Below are 17,430 nucleotides of genomic sequence, written 5' to 3'. Positions count from 1 at the left end.
AATTATAGAGCCACAAAGATAGCCTGTGGATATGCCAGATTATTTACTTTGAGGATAAAACTTTTTATTAAATGATTAAAACTAAGCAAATGTTTATTAATTTCTGAAACAACATATTTAAATTAAGAAAAGATGTATTCATAACATTACAGATTTTCAAATATGAGGTGTTAGAAATGTTTAAAAAACATCTCTAACTTTTAAAATGGAACTTTTTTTTTAATGTCTTCTTTAATTTGGGGAAACTAAATTTTATTTCTGTCCTTGTGTTTTCCATGTTGTCTGGATGTGGGTGAGGATGTGCTTGTCTGAGAAAGAGAATCAAGTGGGGAAGAGTTAATATGTTTTTATGTCAGTTGATTAGTTTGTTGATAAAGTAAATATATCTCTTCTTCTAATGGAAAGAGCTCTGACTGGAGACCGTAACTTCATGTATATTTTTCCACCTCTGTGTAACACATTAAAGAGAGTGAAGATCTTTCTCTTTTGCTTCTTTTTTCTGTTAAAGTTCACATTCACATAGAAACCGTATGTTTTATTTGTTGTCTCTCTTGGCTAGGAATATTTAAGTGTATTTTTTAGATTCTTCTGTCAACCAAAGACAATTTAAAATTTTAATTTTTAAGTGTCTCCCTAGAAATGTCTACTTTTGGTTCAGGCTGTCGTATTTGTTTGTATGCCTTGTGCGTGTGTCGAGTTTCTTCAGAAGCAACAAACCACATTAGCCTGAGCAAATTTCACAGTCCCTCGTCACTGTTTGTTTTTGCCTTGTGAATCATTTGGCTTATAAAACAGGCTAATCCTTTAATTGAATATGCCTTCAGAAACATTCTGTGCACCCTACAAACTTGGGTGGCTCTTGCTAACTCTGCTTTATTTATTTTAAATAATACTAGGTGATCCCAAAGTATTTCCTTTCAATTTTTGGAAGACTGTTATTGCAAGTGGTAATGTTTGAAGTCAGGATCCTTTATAACAACAGTAGCAAGGAAACGCAGATACCTTTTCCTAAAGTCCAACTGATGGAAAATAGGATGCGATCTGTCCTATTTTTAGTAAACAGGTTTTCCAACACAGATGCTTAGTTCCTACAGCGACCAGCTTCTTTGAATGCAGCAATACAATGCATTCTATTCTTAATTGAATAAAGAAAACAAATTGGCATAGTTACTGCAGGAGAAGTGGGTACCTCATGATGAATAATTTGTGAGTCCAACTTTAACTACACTTGACATTTTTCCTTAGGTCGCTGACAGACTGATTAGTGAGTTAACTGCTGATGGTACCTATTCTGTGGAGGGACTCTTTCAGTTCTGGGGCTTATGCTGTTCAATCAACTAGGTATCCTCTGTGATGGGACTAAAGCCTCAGTCTTGATCAAAGGGCTTTGGAGGAAGCATTGGTTGAACTGATTGGCTGTGAATGTTAATCACTCCATAGGACGCACTGATAATTTACAGCATTGTTGTAACTCTCTGGTGTTCATAAAATGAACTTAATAACCCAGTGCCACCATGGGATAAGCTGCTTTTTCTCTGCAATTGAATACCCAGACTTGCCTGCATAATAGTGTTGAAAAAACCTGCATTAAAAAGAGTGAGCAGCTGTATGATGAAGGAAATGGCTCTGCAACAGATTTGTTAATTATCTTCTTTGATTTGCAGAGGGTGTTTGTGAGATATGGTTGACCAGTGAAGACACGGGGGCTTACGGCAGAGATATTGGCTCCAGCCTCCCGGCCCTGCTGTGGAAGCTGGTTGAAGTGATTCCTGAGGGAGCGATGCTGAGGCTGGGCATGACCAATCCACCCTATATTTTAGAGCACCTGGAGGTAAGGAAAAGCAGCTCATTTCCATGCTGACACAGACCTGAACCAACCCAGACAGCGTGGTGGCAGCCTCAGCACCATCCCACGAGTTTCCTTTAAGACCACTTTCACATTTCTTTTGTGGTTGCACACTACCAAGAATGAATTGGGAATTTCAAGCCCCCTCTTTTGTCATTCTGCACATCTTGTTTCTGTTTCCTCACCCTTAGTTAATGTTGCCTAGGTTTTCTAGCATTTGCCATCTTGTCCCAGTTCTTTGTATCTTGCTTACAGCCCTTCAGTTTTCCAATGTGTAAATTTGCCTCAATCCCTCCATTTTTAACCCTTGTCTATTTCAGGACAGATAATATGGTGCATTGATTTTGCAACCAACTGTGAACATTGCATTATCTGAACTGCTGTTAGCCCTACCAGTAAGGATACTGTGCTGCAGAATTTAAGGATGTTTTAAACTCCATCCCTTTGTCTGGCGATAGTTAGGGGTGAAATGAGATCAAAGAGACACAGACCTTCATATTCTTCAACTTGGTTCTCTTGTGACCACTGTGAAAAAAGGAGTTATGATAATGCAAGATCCAGAGTCTTATTTTTATAACTTCCATGGATCAGGTTGCTTACCCTCAAGTAGCCTACTGTTAAATTAGGAAAATGTACATTTGTACAACTAACTATGGTTGTTGTTATCATTTAGTCACTCAGTTATCTCCAACTCTCTTGTGACCTAGTGGACTGTTGCCTGCCAGGCTCCTCTGTCCATGGGATTTCCCAAGCAAGAATACTGGAATGGGTTGCCATTTCCTCCTCCAAACTCTTCCCAACCCGGGGATTGAACCCAGGTCTCCTACATTGTAGGTGGATTCTTTACCACTGAGACTCCAGGGAAGCCCAAGTAACTATGGTACTTGATGACAAATGGTACAATAAGTATGAGCAAAGAATATGGACAAGGGAGCAACCATTTAAATGAAAAAGTATGTGCTGGGATCCATGATTTTTATTTAAGAAATAAATTATGCTATTAATCTCATAGTTGAGGACAAGTACTCTTGGAAAATCATGCAGTCACTTATATATATATTTTTTTTAGTCACTTATATTTTTAATGAGTTGTGTTCTTTGCAGTAAGTTTGCACAGAAAAATGACATTGCAAAATTTTAAAAGCCAGTATAGTGGCTGAAATTAAATGTGTAAATGCAAATAAATATCCCTGAATTGTTTCTGTTGATTTGGTTTAGAGGCATTTACCATGAGGTTGTTGCTGAAAAGTCACGCTACTATGAACAACTTATTTTAGAAATTCTGAAAACAGTTGATTGCAATCTGGTTGTTAAATATAAATATATAATGAAGAGATTTAGCAATTTTGTTACATTTTCCCAGCAAGATCTTTTTAGTAACTGTGTGTGATTTATGTGTTAAGTGTGGTACTTTGGGCAATGTGGGACAATTATGATTTACTATTTAAAAATAAGTTGCAGGCATGTCTGTTTTTACTTAACTCTTTGACTTTTAACTTGAAAAACCAAGATGATTCTCTGTAAAAAATCAACTCTGCTAAGAGCGGTCTTGGGGTGTTTGCAGTAAATGTGAGGCATCATGAAGACCAGGAGATGTATTGGGTCTTTGGTGGGTAGGAATAGAAGTAAGCCCTGCCAGTATAACAGGCCAGTTTCTTTGGATTTAAAAACAAAAAAAGCATTAAAGATCAAGGGAACATTAGTAGCTACAGAGAAGTTCAGGTGGGGAGTAAACACAAGGGGAAAAAAATAATGTATTGGCTCTGAGATGAGTAACCTAATATCTCTTGGAAAAATTTCAGTCCTTTAATTAATTGCAAAACTGCAGAAGCTAATATTGCAGTGATAGCAAACCCTAACGCTCAGCACCTGGCATGGTGCTAGACTTGTTGACCTCCGAACAGATGCTCCAGAAGAGCTGCTAATCAATAGGAGATGCCAAATATAGCTTTATACTTTACCTGGAAAAACAATAGGTGTTTAGTTCATAGATTGTAGTTAGAGTGAAATAATTTCCAGTTGTCATGATGTTGTTGTTATTCAGTCACCCAGTTGTGTCTGACCTCACAATCTCATGGACTGCAGCACGCCAGGCCTCCCTGTTCCTCACTATCTCCTGGAGATTGCCCAAGTTCATGTCCATTGCATCGGTGATGCCATTCAGCCATCTCATCCTCTGTCGGCCTCTTCTCCTTCTGCCTTCAATGTTTCCCAGCATCAGGGTCTTTTCCAATGAGTCGGCTGTTTGCATCAGATGACCAAACATTACCTTTTAAAAATGCTTGCTCTAAGATATCTATAATGTTGGCCTTCCCTCCTACATTCTCATCTTCACGAGGGCATTGTCATTGTCTACCTCTTGATACCCCACCCAGTAGTGACTGAATGAATGAGTGAATCAAAGGGTGAAAAAAGAAGACCTTTCTTCATAAAATAGATTATAGAGCCCACGCTATCGTTTTGAATTTCAAAGTGTTAACATTCTGGCCAGAAGAGGCAGCACAAGATGACAAAGTGAATGAGCTTCAAGGGCTTCCATGTGTGAAAAAGGACATTAGGGAAGGGAGCCGACCCGAGGGAGTCTCAGCCCATACCCACAGTGCATTGTATTTACCCCTTTTGCTCTTACTAAGCTTAGACCACTCTGAAGAAATTACTTGATTTATCTAAAGTGCTGAAGATAACTCATCAATAAGGAAAAAAAGAAAACAGAAGAAAAGCTGAAAACAGAGGGGGAAAAAAAAAATCCCAGTGAAAGGTGATTTTTTTTTTAAACCATCAGGATAGAAGGAAGCCACTCTTGAATAACTTCTCTGATGCTTTAATACCTTTATGGTGGGCATTCCTGGCAAATTATGCTGGGAGGACCCAGCCTTTTTGTGTTTCTGGAAGACGCTTCATGCTACAGACTTTAATTACAGAGCACTTCACTAGGTGGGTTTGCTACTGCATATATTGACTAATATATTCCCCTAATATGTGCTCCTATAACATCTAGTAAAGAGATATTTTCCCTCTATTTTTGCTTTCCTGTTGATATCGCTAAGATAATTATGCTAGCATATTCCTCTTCAATGAACTCTGACCTTCTAGATGGAGTGGCTTGTGAATTTGATACTCTTGAAACTGCATTGCTTAGTTTTGCCCTCTGGGTTGTGGGTAGCCCACAGGTAAGGTATTATGTTACTTCAGACTAACCAGTTGGTGCTAGTGGTAAAGAATCTTCCTGCCAATACAGGAGATGCAAGAGATGTGGGTTCAATCCCTGAGTTGGGAAGATCCCCTGGAGTAGGAAATGGCACCCTATTCCAGTATTCTTGCCTGGTAAATTCCATGGGCAAAGGAGGCTGGTGGGCTAGTCCGTGGGGTTGCAAAAGAGTTGGACACAACTGGGTGAGTTAACATCATCTTCATTTTATTGACAGAGAAGCCAAGTCTTAGAAAGCTTTAATAATTGACTACATTACATAAGTGATTAGCAGCTGCCTGGTCTCTAGTGTCCTCTGATTCTAAAATATATTCTACAATCCTCCATCTTCCATAAACCTTCCCCAATAATTTCCAGTTTCTTTCCTTGTTTTGTCAGACTCTGTCCAACATGTCTGTGTCGGCATTCGTCCTGGGGAAACATGATTCCTTATTTACACATAAATCCAACAAAAGTGTTCTCATCTTTTGGGAGAGGCTGTATCGTTTATCTTTGTGTTTCAGCGCCATGGAAAACTTGTGCTTGATAAGTGTGTATGGAATGATGTGCTGGCTCTCACTTTACCTGCTGTTTGACTGCGTGTCTTACACATATTGAGGCTCTTTCATATCTGGGCTGAGCATCTGGTTTTGGAAAAGTTTGTGGATAGTTGTCATACATGCTTCTCACCGTGGGTCACCCTAGTGTGAGGAGGCACTAGGTGGTGGGGAAAAACCCACCTACGCGGTATGCTTTAGTTATTTGCCCTGCTAACGTATCACGGTGACAGATCGTCTCTTTTGAACTACCTAGAGCCAATGAGTTCATTATATGATTACTGAACTTGTCGATTATTTAGGTTTTTAGCTTCTTTCTTCTCTTTCCTGCCTCTTAGCTTTCACTGCTTTTTGTCAACTCCATCAGAGAAGTCAACAGTGGATGGTCAAGGAGGAGAAATTAAAACCAGGCAGATTGTCTTGCTCTTTATTTTATGGGTTGGCTGGTAGGGAAAAGATATGAAAGCTGTTGACCAGTAGGGGATATGAGGATTATCTGTGAATTTGATTTACCTAACCTATCCTTGTTCTCCTTTTGTTACGAATAATTTAAAATAACTTTTATCTTCCTTGAAGATGCCTGTATGTCCTAGAGTCCTATCAGAATTTTGGTGTACCACTTTCAGCCTGGTCCAGAGAGAGCAAGTTGATTAATCTGAAGGACATATGCTTTTTATTAAGGACTTTTCTTATGTTCGGATTATGAATAAAGCAAATTGGTTACATTTAAATTTATGTTACTCTGCAAAACGTTGCTGAAAAGTATTGCCACCCATATTTACATTGATTACATTTTAATCAGCTTGATTTAAAATGTATAGTTTTTTTACAAGATTTATATTTAGTATATTTGTTACATATATTATATTATGTAAGTTTAATCATAGTGATATTTTAAGTATTCCATCCATTTTTGATTGAGAAATCTTGTAGGTACTACAAGACAGTTTCCTGCTACTCTTGATTTTTGTATATTTTATTTACTAACTTCTATTTAAAAGACCTTACATTTTAATCTAATTGTTGATTTAGCAAAGTTAATTTATCTGGTAAAAAACAGTAGATATCTGTCAAGGACTTTCACTGCATGGTAATTTATAAACATTAACAGTATGTTTGGCTTGGTCGACTTCTGAAAAATGCCTCATAGTTTCAAACTAATAGCAAACTCAGTACCTGCTGTGCTTATGTTTTATCAAAGCAGTACAGAATTTCCAGATTGAAGTGAACAGTTCACATGTGTCTTTAAACCTTTGGATTTTTCCTTGAGATTTATACTTTGCAGCATAATAGAAAAATATGCAAATAGATTTTGTGCTGTTGTATGCAAACCGTTTCACCCTTTCCGTGAATAGAAGGGCAAGGACATGAAAAGGAGAAGTCTTTTATTTCTGCAGTCCACTGTAGCTTTTGAGTCTTGTCAGAGGGGTTTGATGTGACTGTTGGCACCCAGCTTTCTACTAATTAGAATTACCAGCACCTTACTTCATTCTTAACCTGCCATTGATTTGTGACTGGATTTCAAGAGATCAGTGAAACTTCTGAAACTGGAAACCAGAGTTTGTGCCTCTGAAAATTTAGGGGGAAGAGGCCTTCATCAATTATTAAAAGGATTTCTATATCCTTGATAAAAAGCTTGTCAAGCCTAATTCTGAGAGCTGAGAGCAGCCCGCCAGAAAGGAAGATAAATGGGGCTTTTACCCCAGTCCTGTTTGCTGAATGACTTGAATCCTGGTAAAACCACAAAATAAATTCATTTATTTATTAAGGCACTGCTTGTATTTTTAAAATTAATTTTTATTGAAATATAGCTGCTATACAATATTGTGTTGTTTCTTCTGTACAGCAGAGTCAATCAGTTATCCATACACCCACTCTTTCTTAGATTCTGCTCGCATATAAGTCATTACAGAGTACTGAGTAGAGTTCCCTGTGTTATACAGTAGGCTATTAGTTATCTATTTTGCATATAATAGTGTTTGAGTGACTAAGTCTCGTAACAGCACGCAGGTCAGAGGACCCAGAAAAGAAACAAGCTCATAAAAAGTTAGACTTTATCTCAATAAATAACCGTTGCTCTCCTCACAGCCACAGACTCATCAGTTTCATCAGGAATCTTATGTTTATCATCCCAGGTATGTTTTTCCCAGGGGGAGAATGAACTATTTTGTGCATGACTGTTTCTCATGTTGAAAATATTATCTCTGTCTTCTTGGGGAGAACAATGGAAAATCCATGTTTTAAGATTCTGTTTATGTGGTGGTAATTTATACAGCGACTCACCCTGTGGGCCTCCCTGACTCCCCCAGTTTCTAAATGACCAGATAGAATGGGTGGGAGTGTAGACTCAGCAAACAAATATAAATAGATTGGTTTTGGTTATCCTAATATGGTTTAATCCACTTGGTGATAATATCATCTGAACTTTGCAACCACTGATAACATTTTTCTCTTGCCATTGGCCTAAATTTTTACATACTGCTCATGAAATCTAGTGACTTATTGACAGTCATTCCCCAGAGAGATGATCGTTTTCCTGAGAGGAAAAAACATAGAGATAAAACATGGGATATATATTTATATATCCTTTAACAAAGCAGAACACTTTAATAGGTCAGAATTGTAAATATAATTCTAGGATACAAGAAGCCTGGAAATTTACATATTTTGATTGTGGCATACAAAATATTCCTGTTTCATCTTTTAGTATTCTGGTGTACATCTCAGTTTCTAAAGAAGGGCATTAGATATGTATATGCTTTAATTTGCATCTTAAAAGGCATTTCACTTTGCCATTTCCCTGAATCCTTAATTTCACAGGAGTAGCTGAGAAGGCTTCCATGTCACCTGTCAAAATTTGTATAGTTCAAACTCCACAATACACCATCTGTGGGCTTTATCTTCCTCATTAATTTAGGAAGTCAGTTATGCTCAAACCATTGAGAAAAGCTGCCTCTGACTTTTCCTTCAGCCCCACAGAACATGGCTAACACATAAGGTATTTGATGTCATTTTTTCTTTACACCTTTCTTTGAATACTAGGATCATTTCTGTATTGATTTCTTTGCTCTGATAGCCTGCGGAAGGCTACCATTGCTAATTCAGCACTTAGTAAAATGAAATCTTCATATTTTATATCAGGTGGGTAATGGAATTTTCACGTGATTCATGGTGTAGAACAGAAAGGTTGGTAATGAAGTTAATGGTTCATAGAAGAATTGAGAGACATTCTGCATATTTTCCAGAAATAGTTCTTGGTTAGCTTCTATTTATTTTTAATCTACTAAATTGTTTGTTGTTTTTAGATCCAGTGTGCCTCTGTCCTTTTTCCCTTATCTTCCTTTGCCTATCACAAAAATAATCCACATGAAAATGTTAGGCTGTCACATTTTAAGTCCAAAATTCTTTAATGTCATTTAACAGTAAATGATGATTGTGTCCTAAATTGGAAATGTAAGGGGTCTTAAACTATTGAGAATGCCTTTATTTGAATGTGTTGAACAGAACTATCAAGTAGATAATGAGCATGAGGGGTATATGTATAATATTACATTATTGTTAGCATTAGTGGGTGCTGCACGTGGGCCAGGTAAGTCAAACTGTTTAGAATAATATTGAAAGTTCTCCAGTTGTTCATTAGTTTAAGGGGGCAGAAATCCATTCTGTCTCTTTATAGCTTGTATTTTTCTCTTTTTCAAATTGCTGTGAGAAGTTTGCTCCTCGTAAAGCCTTGTTTGATTAGAGAAAATATTGTTGATAAATCTATCTCTAATATGTGGCAACAAAGAAGTAACTTTCATAGTTATGTGTTAAAATATGTCTAAAAAGCAAGCTTTACATCAACTTTTTATTACATAGTCATATGAAATAGCAGCCTAAATGCTACTCAGTTGAAGTCTCAGACATTCATCTTTTCCTTCATTGTCTGCTCTATATTCATGCTTCTTTTTTCCACCTCAGTAGATCTTGTTGTCTTTTGTTCCTCTATTACTGTCTTTGTATTAGCTTCCTAAGGTCACCGTAACAAAGTACCACAAATCGGGTGGCTTACAATAACAGAAAGCTCTGCTCACAGTTTGGGAGCCTAGAGGTTCCTGAATCAAAGTGTTGTCAGGGTTAGTTCCTTCTGACCTGTTCTCTCTCCCGGCTTCTGCTGGTTGCTCACAGTCCTTGGCATGCCTTGGTGGGTGGACATATCACTGCAGTCTCTGTTTCCACTGTAACATGGTGTTCTCTGTGACTAAACCGCCTCTCCTTTATAAGGGCACCAATCATTGGATTAAGAGCCCACGCTAACTCACTGTGACTTCATTTAAACTTGATCACATCTGCAAAGACCCTGTTTCCAAAGAAGCTCATTTTCATAGGTTCTGGGGATGATGATGTCAAAAATGTCTTTTTGTGAGTCACAGTTCAGCCTACAATAGCATTCTTTTGTGGTAAATACATATCCTCTATGTGCCATTTGAATTTATATATTATAATCTTTAAAATTACTTTCTCAGTGCTTACTTTGGTATCTTAACCTATAGTAGTCTGCTGCTACTGCTGCTAAGTCGCTTCAGTCGTGTCCGACTCTGTGCGACCCCATAGACAGCAGCCTACCAGGCTCCCCCGTCCCTGGGATTCTCCAGGCAAGAATACTGGAGTGGGTTGCCATTTCCTTCTCCAATGTATAAAAGTGAAAAGTGAAAGTGAAGTCGCTCAGTCTTGTCCGACTCTTAGCGACCCCATGGACTGCAGCCCACCAGGCTCCTCTGTCCATGGGATTTTCCAGGCAAGAGTTTAGGCTAATATCAACTTTGCAATAGGATGCACAATTTTTGCTTCTATATGTAGCTCAATTCTCTTTCCCCTTCTTTACACTGATGTTATCATACACAAGCATATCTTTATAAACTGTACATATATCTACATATTCATAATTAATACTTCATGCATTTATTTACAGAGAAGGCAATGGCACCCCACTCCAGTACTCTTGCCTGGAAAATCCATGGACGGAGGAGCCTGGTAGGCTACAGTCCATGGGGTCGCTATGAGTTGGACACAACTGAGCGACTTCACTTTCACTTTTCACTTTCATGCATTGGAGAAGGCAATGGCACCCCACTCCAGCACTCTTGCCTGGAAAATCCCATGGACGGAGGAGCCTGGTAGGCTGCAGTCCATGGGGTGCCTAAGAGTCAGACACAACTGAGCGACTTCACTTTGACTTTTCACTTTCATGCATTGGAGAAGGAAATGGCAACCCACTCCAGTGTTCTTGCCTGGAGAATCCCAGGGACGGGGGAGCTTGGTGGGCTGCCATCTCTGGGGTTGCACTGAGTCAGACACAACTGAAGTGACTTAGCAGCAGCAGTTGTTTAAGTTAGAAAGACAAAAATAAGAGTTACAAACAGAAACCACAGTTACATCATCTTGTATATTCACCTTTACCCGTGTTCTTTATTTCTTTGTGTGGATTGGAGTTTACTACTATGTAGTGTCATTTCATTTTGGCCTTGGTGGACTCTGTTTAGTATTTCTGAATTGGGGTTCTTAGCAAAGTATTCTCTCAGTTTTTGTTTATCTAGGCATGTGCTAAGTTGCCTCAGTCATGTCCGACTCTTTGCAGCCCTGTGGACTGTAGCTGACCAGGCTCCTTTGTCTATGGGATTCTCCAGGCAAGAATACTGGAGCGGGTTGCCATGCACTCCTCTAGGGCATCTTCCTGACCCAGGAATCAAACCCGCATCTCTTGTGTCTCCTGCCTTGGCAGATGGGTTCTTTACCACTATCGCCACCTGGGATAGCTTAGCCTTTTCTTTATTTTTGAAAGATGGCTTCTCTGGAGAGAGAATTCTTGGTTAGCAGTCTTTCAGCACTTTATATTTGTCTTTACACGACCTTCTGGCCTCTGATTTCTGATATCAACTGTTAATCATATTGAGGATCGCTTATTCACGATCAGATACTTGTCTCTTGCTGTTATCAGTACTCCCTTTTTGTCTTTTCAGTGGTTTGTGAGATCATTAGGTATAGATCTCTTTGAGTTTATCCTATTTAGAATTTGTACAGCTTCAAGGTTATGCAGATTAATGGTTTTCCTCAAATTTCTGAGTTTGGGGATATAATTATTTCAGATATTTTTCTACTTTTTTCTTCCCTTCTAAAATTTATATTATGTATATATTCATATGTTTGATGGTATCTCACAGATTTGAGACACTATTAATTTTTACTCATTGTTTTTTCTTTCTGTTCCTCAGACCAAGTAATATCAATTAACCTGTCTTCAAGTTTGCTGATTGTTTCTTATGCTAGCTCAAATCTGCTGAGATCCTACAGTGAATTTTTAAATTTCTTTTACTTTTCATACCAGAATGTCTTCTCATTATTGGTATTCTTTATTCAGTGAAACATCATTCCCATGCTTTTCTTTAATTCTTAAGCATGATTTTCTTACTTCTTTGAAAGTCTTAATCAGTTGATCGAGTCTCTCTTTGTGACCCCATGGACTATAGCCCATCAGGCTGCTCTGTCCATGGAATTCTCCAGACAAGAATACTGGAGTGGGTAGCCATTCCTTTCTCCAGGGATTTGTCCCGCCTCAAATATTGAACCCACGTCTCCTGCATTGTAGGCAGATTCTTTACCACCTGAGCCACCATAGTTAAAATAATGATTTAAGGTCATTGTCTAGGAAGTCCACTCTGTGGGCTTTTTCTGGGTGAGTTACTGTTGATTGCTTTTTTTTCTGTGTGTTTTTCATGCTTTGTAATTTTTTTTTGAAAACTAGACTTTTAAATATAATGTGGCAGCTCTGGAAGTCAGATACTCTTTACTCCCCAGGATTTATTATTGTTGGTGGTGGTTTAGTGACTTTTTAAAATTCAGTCAAGTCAGTACTTTATTATATGTGGCCAGTGAAGTCTCTGTCAAATTAAAAGGTTAATAGTCAACTAACGATTGGACAGAAATTCCCTTAAATGCCTAAAACCAATAAGTTTCTGTCTTTGCAGAAGAGCCCTTTATGCATATTGGAGCATCCTTCAGCGCTCAGGTTGCTTACAATTCCTGTTTGTGTAAAATCTCAGACTTAGCCAGAGGTGAGAGCTAAAGGCCTTCTCATGTCTGCTGAGTAGGTGCATAGCCAGACATGCACACGGCCTTGTGCATGCACACGGCCTTCAAGAGTCCCAGGAATATGTCAGTGTGTTTCAAAACCCCTTCTGGACATCACATTCCCTAGCTTTTCCTTTTTAAGCTTTTTGATTTGCTTATTATTTGCTCTGTTATTTGCAGCCCCAGGCAGCCATGATGTTAAGCAATTGCAGCTGATTATTTTTGACAAATGCCCCTGGGAAAAAGGCTTTTCTCACTGGGTGAGTGCCAGGTCAGGTTAAATAAGAAATCCATGTGAGTGGAGTCTTCCATGAAACCACGACACAGGTCAAATAGCAACAGTTTTTCTGGGAATGGAGTTTTGAAGAAGCTCCAACCCTCTTCTGCCCCCTCCAGTGGCTGCCACAGCTGCTGGTTTTCACCATGATTAAAGATACTTGGTTTTTAAGGCCACCACAGAACTGAGGAGTGGGAGGTGAGAAAAGAGCCGGTTTAAAATGCCACGTAACTCTGTGTTCTTACCATGACTGCTCCACTTTTCCTGAATAAACACTCCTCAGGTTGCTGTAACTTTCAGTTAATTTCCAGAGTTCTGGAAAAAATTAATTCTGACCATTTTTGTCACTGTCCTCATTGTTTTTTATGGAGGAGAGGCTTTTCAGGGGTCTTTACCTTGCCATCCCTGCTGATGTCAATAAATACTGCTTACACCTTGAAATGGGCTGCCTCTGTGTCTCTCAGGCCAGGAGTGTATGGGGTTGGCTCAATATTCTTCCTCAATTTTTGTGTTCCACGTCAAAGGTGCCATCAGCCACTTATGGTTCCATCTGCCCTTGTGAAGCTTGTGAGGAGGAACTCATGTTATTAGTAGGTTATTGACTGCAAAAGATCACTATTAATTGAGTCTCTCAGTGGCCTGTAACAAATAACAGCCTCATAGAAGGCATTTTAGCAACTAAAATGCATCCCTCATTAGATACTCATAGCTGTGGGCATCAAACAGGAAAATGTCGCTTACATCTACGGAACCTTGCTTGAGACATGGTTGCTCCCCTGTCTTTTTTTATTGATTCTTTTTCTCAAAACCATATGAAATATTACTCTGCTATATATATTCTAATAGATCAGCCTCCAAATCACTTTCCTGTATTGTTGAAGCTATTGTAAATCTCTTGTCATGAAAATGCTTCATTTTCTAATATGTGGTATTTCCATATATGTTCCATCCTCTGGATCATCTTCCAGAAAGCTTTGTGCATCAGTTGACTAGATATTTGTTAATTCAAAAGAGGTTTGCTGTTGATGCTGCTTTACTGAAGTAGGAAGATATCAAACTTAGAATTAAGCTGTACACCATAAAATTTGCAGTGAAGCACTGGAAAATATTGGTAATTTGCAGATGTGTAACTCCTGAAATTAAAGAGTCATTTTGAAATTTGCAGTACATTGTTTTACTGTCATGAAAATAAACATAGGTTTTAAAATTTACCAAAATTTTTCTTAAAATATTTTTATGATTTTTTTTTTATTATCCTTCTAGCTGAAAGGGACATGACTGAATTGAAATGTTCACAGAAGTAGGAGACCTGAATCTGAATCAGTTTGTCATTAATCTGGGGAATTAGTTGAATCTTGATCACTCTATTTACATTTCAGTCTTTTTGAAAAGGGAACATCATTTTGAAGGGATTGAGATGAATGAGATAGATTGATATTTTTCCATTTGATCTCTTTAATTCTGAGCCTTCTAAAATCTTGGCAAACTCATTTTACTTGATGTGACCTAGAACTTAAAAATATAGCATTTCAGAGAATTGCTGGAATTCCCTGGTGGTCCAGTGTTTAGCACTCCGTGCTTTTATTGCTGAGGGCACAGGGTCAATCCCTGGTCAGAAAACGAAGATCCCACAAACTGTGTGGTGCAGCCAAAAAAAAAGAACGAAAGAAAGAAACCCACAAAAAAACAAACAAACAAACAAAAAACGCCAAAGAAATGTGTCATTTCATCATTCCATATTTGGTATGAAATAATCATCCTAATACTTTCTTTGACGGTTGTATCATGTTTATATAAGCCTGTGAATGAGAGGCCTGGATCACAAAAGCTTTCTGATTCTGTAGTTAAGTGTGGGGAATCACTTAATTTGTATCCTCTGTCCAACACCTGAGAAAGAAACATGGAGCTCCTCATTTGCAAGTGCTTTTCATGCTGCAAATGATACAGTAGAAAAATGGAATCTGTAGAAAACCATATCAAGGAGATCTCTCTCTTATTGAAGGAATAATCGTTCCATAGACCATTCTGGTTCCCCACTTACATCCCTGGAGAGGAATTGGGGATCATTTAGGGGGCTGGAGCCATAAGCCCTCTGGAATACTGCCAGCATTCACTCCCAGTCTTCCTGGGTTTGAGGCACTTGACCCCATGGGCTATACAGTCCATGGAATTCTCCAGGCCAGAAGACTAGAGTGGGTAGCCTGTCCCTTCTCCAGGGGATCTTCCCAACCCAGGGGTTGAATCTAGGTCTCCCATATTGCAGGCGGATTCTTTACCAGCTGAGCCACCACGGAAGCCCATGGGGTTGCACAGAGTTGGACCTGACTGAGTGACTTTCACTTTCACTCTTTTCTCTTCGTGTTCTTTTACAAGTCTCCCAGGGCACCAGCCACTCTTCTTTTGTATACAAACCTATCTCAGTTAATTGCATTTACCAAATATGGTGCTTTATACAGGTTTAAAGGTTTGCGGCAACCCTGAACTGAGCGCCTGTCAGTGCCATTTTTCCGACATCATTTGGTCACTTCATGTCTCTCTGTCACATTGTTGTAATTCTTGCAATATTTAAAGCTTTTTCATCAGTATATTTGTTATGGTGATCTGTGATCTTTGATAAATCTATTTCAAAAAGATTATGACTTGCTGTAGGCTCAGATGATTGATTAGCATTTTTTAGCAGTATTTTTTAACTAAAGTATATACACTTTTTAGACATAATGCTACTGCTCACTTAATAGACTACAGTAAACTATAAACATAACTTTTCCCACCCTTTTTTCCCTTTTTTTCCCCAACTTTGAGTTATAATTGACACATCATATTGTATAAGTTTAAGATGTACAGTATGATGATTTGATTCAAATACATGTTGTGAAATTCACAAGGTGAATTGACACAGCCTTTACATCACGTAGTTACGACTTTGTTGTTGTTCTTGTTATGGTGAGAATATTAAAGCTCTGTTCTCAGAGCAGATTTCCATGATACAGTACAGTATTGTTAACTATAATTGCCATGCTGTGCATTAGATTCCTAGAACTTAATTCCTCAGTTCAGTTCAGTTCAGTCGCACAGTCGTGTCCGATTCTTTGCGACCCCATGAATTGCAGCACGCCAGGCCTCCCTGTCCATCACCACCTCCTGGAGTTCACCCAGACTCACGTCCATCGAGTCGGTAATGCTATCCAGCCATCTCGTCCTCTGTCGTCCCCTTCTCCTCCTGCCCCCTGTCCCTCCCAGCATCAGAGTCTTTTCCAATGAGTCAACTCTTCGCATGAGGTGGCCAAAGTACTGGAGTTTCAGCTTTAGCATCATTCCTTCCAAAGAAATCCCAGAGTCCTTACTATTTCTGAAAAGAAGTTGTCAAAATAGAGCAGGAAAACCAATAACCTACTTCTATTTCTCTGTTCTTCTATACTTCCAGTCCTTTTTTTACCAGGTGATGGGAGGCTGTGCTGTGTGGCATGTGGGATCTCAGTTCCCCAACCAAGGGGTCAAAACCTGCACCCCCTACAGTGGAAATGCTGAGTCTTAACCACTGGACCACCAGGGAAGTCCTGAACTTCCCTATTTTGATATAATCCTGGATGTGCTGCTGATTTGTGTGGGGCACTGAGGGAATTTTTCACATTTCTCTGGGTCTTGAGGGCATAATAGCAGTTACCTATACAAAGAGTATTGAACAGTGTGTCACCAGTGCTCTGTAGGATGCTATATAAACGCAAAAGTTTGGTTTTAGTTGGATTAGAGTAACATTGGCAGAACAACGAACATCTTAGAATAGTATCTAACATATAGAAGTACTTAATAGTTTTTAGCTATTAGTATTACCATTGTTATATCAGAGTTTTGGAACTTTACCTTAAACCGATGCATCAGATCAGAAAGTACTTAACTTGTTCTTTTTCTGTATAAAGGTATCTTTTGGATCACACATGTATTTGCTTATCAGAAATCTCACAATTAATAGAATAAACTGAAGTACAAGGTCTTCATGGGGAAGGAGAAAGAGATCTAGTGAGGGAGTGAAGCAGGATTCATTTGGGAAGTGAGAGACTTTCCGAGGGCTCTGGGGAGGAGTGGCTTGTAGGTAACTGGTAAGTATGAGCAGAGATGGAGGGATGCCTTTGGTCACCTGGGCTCTGCAGTGATGCTGCTATCTGTCATTGCCCACCAGAATGCCTACAAGAGTCCCCCATGTTATTCTCTGTATTGGGAATTTGTTACTATTCCATTGTGTGAAGTGTTCCATAGTGTGAGTATATAATAGTTCAGCCATTTTCCTGGTGAACACTAGTGTGATTTCCAGATTTCAAGTATTGTGAAGAAAGCTTACATGAACATTATCATATGCGTCCTTTACTGAACCAATGTATTCATTTCTCTGAGGAATATACCTAGGAGTGGTATTGCTGGGCCATCGGGTAGACAAATGTTTGGCTTTGATAAAATTGCC

The 17,430-nt window shown here is 38.8% G+C and overlaps 1 protein-coding gene across 4 annotated transcripts in view; it reads left to right on the top strand.

The window, feature by feature from the left end:
- The window catches only part of CDKAL1 (CDK5 regulatory subunit associated protein 1 like 1), a 612,813-nt gene that overhangs the window by 375,471 nt on the left and 219,912 nt on the right, over positions 1-17,430 (top strand). For all 4 annotated transcript variants that reach the window (XM_027525190.1, XM_027525191.1, XM_027525189.1 and 1 more), the window contains one exon: positions 1,665-1,831. In XM_027525190.1, coding sequence (XP_027380991.1) covers positions 1,665-1,831 — 167 coding nt within the window. The remainder of the gene's footprint in view (positions 1-1,664; positions 1,832-17,430) is intronic.

This window comes from Bos indicus x Bos taurus, chromosome 23 (assembly GCF_003369695.1).
Source record: "Bos indicus x Bos taurus breed Angus x Brahman F1 hybrid chromosome 23, Bos_hybrid_MaternalHap_v2.0, whole genome shotgun sequence".
NCBI lineage: Eukaryota > Metazoa > Chordata > Mammalia > Artiodactyla > Bovidae > Bos > Bos indicus x Bos taurus.
The sequence above is the reverse complement of the archived record's forward strand: the minus strand, read 5'-3'. Positions and strand labels throughout refer to the sequence as shown.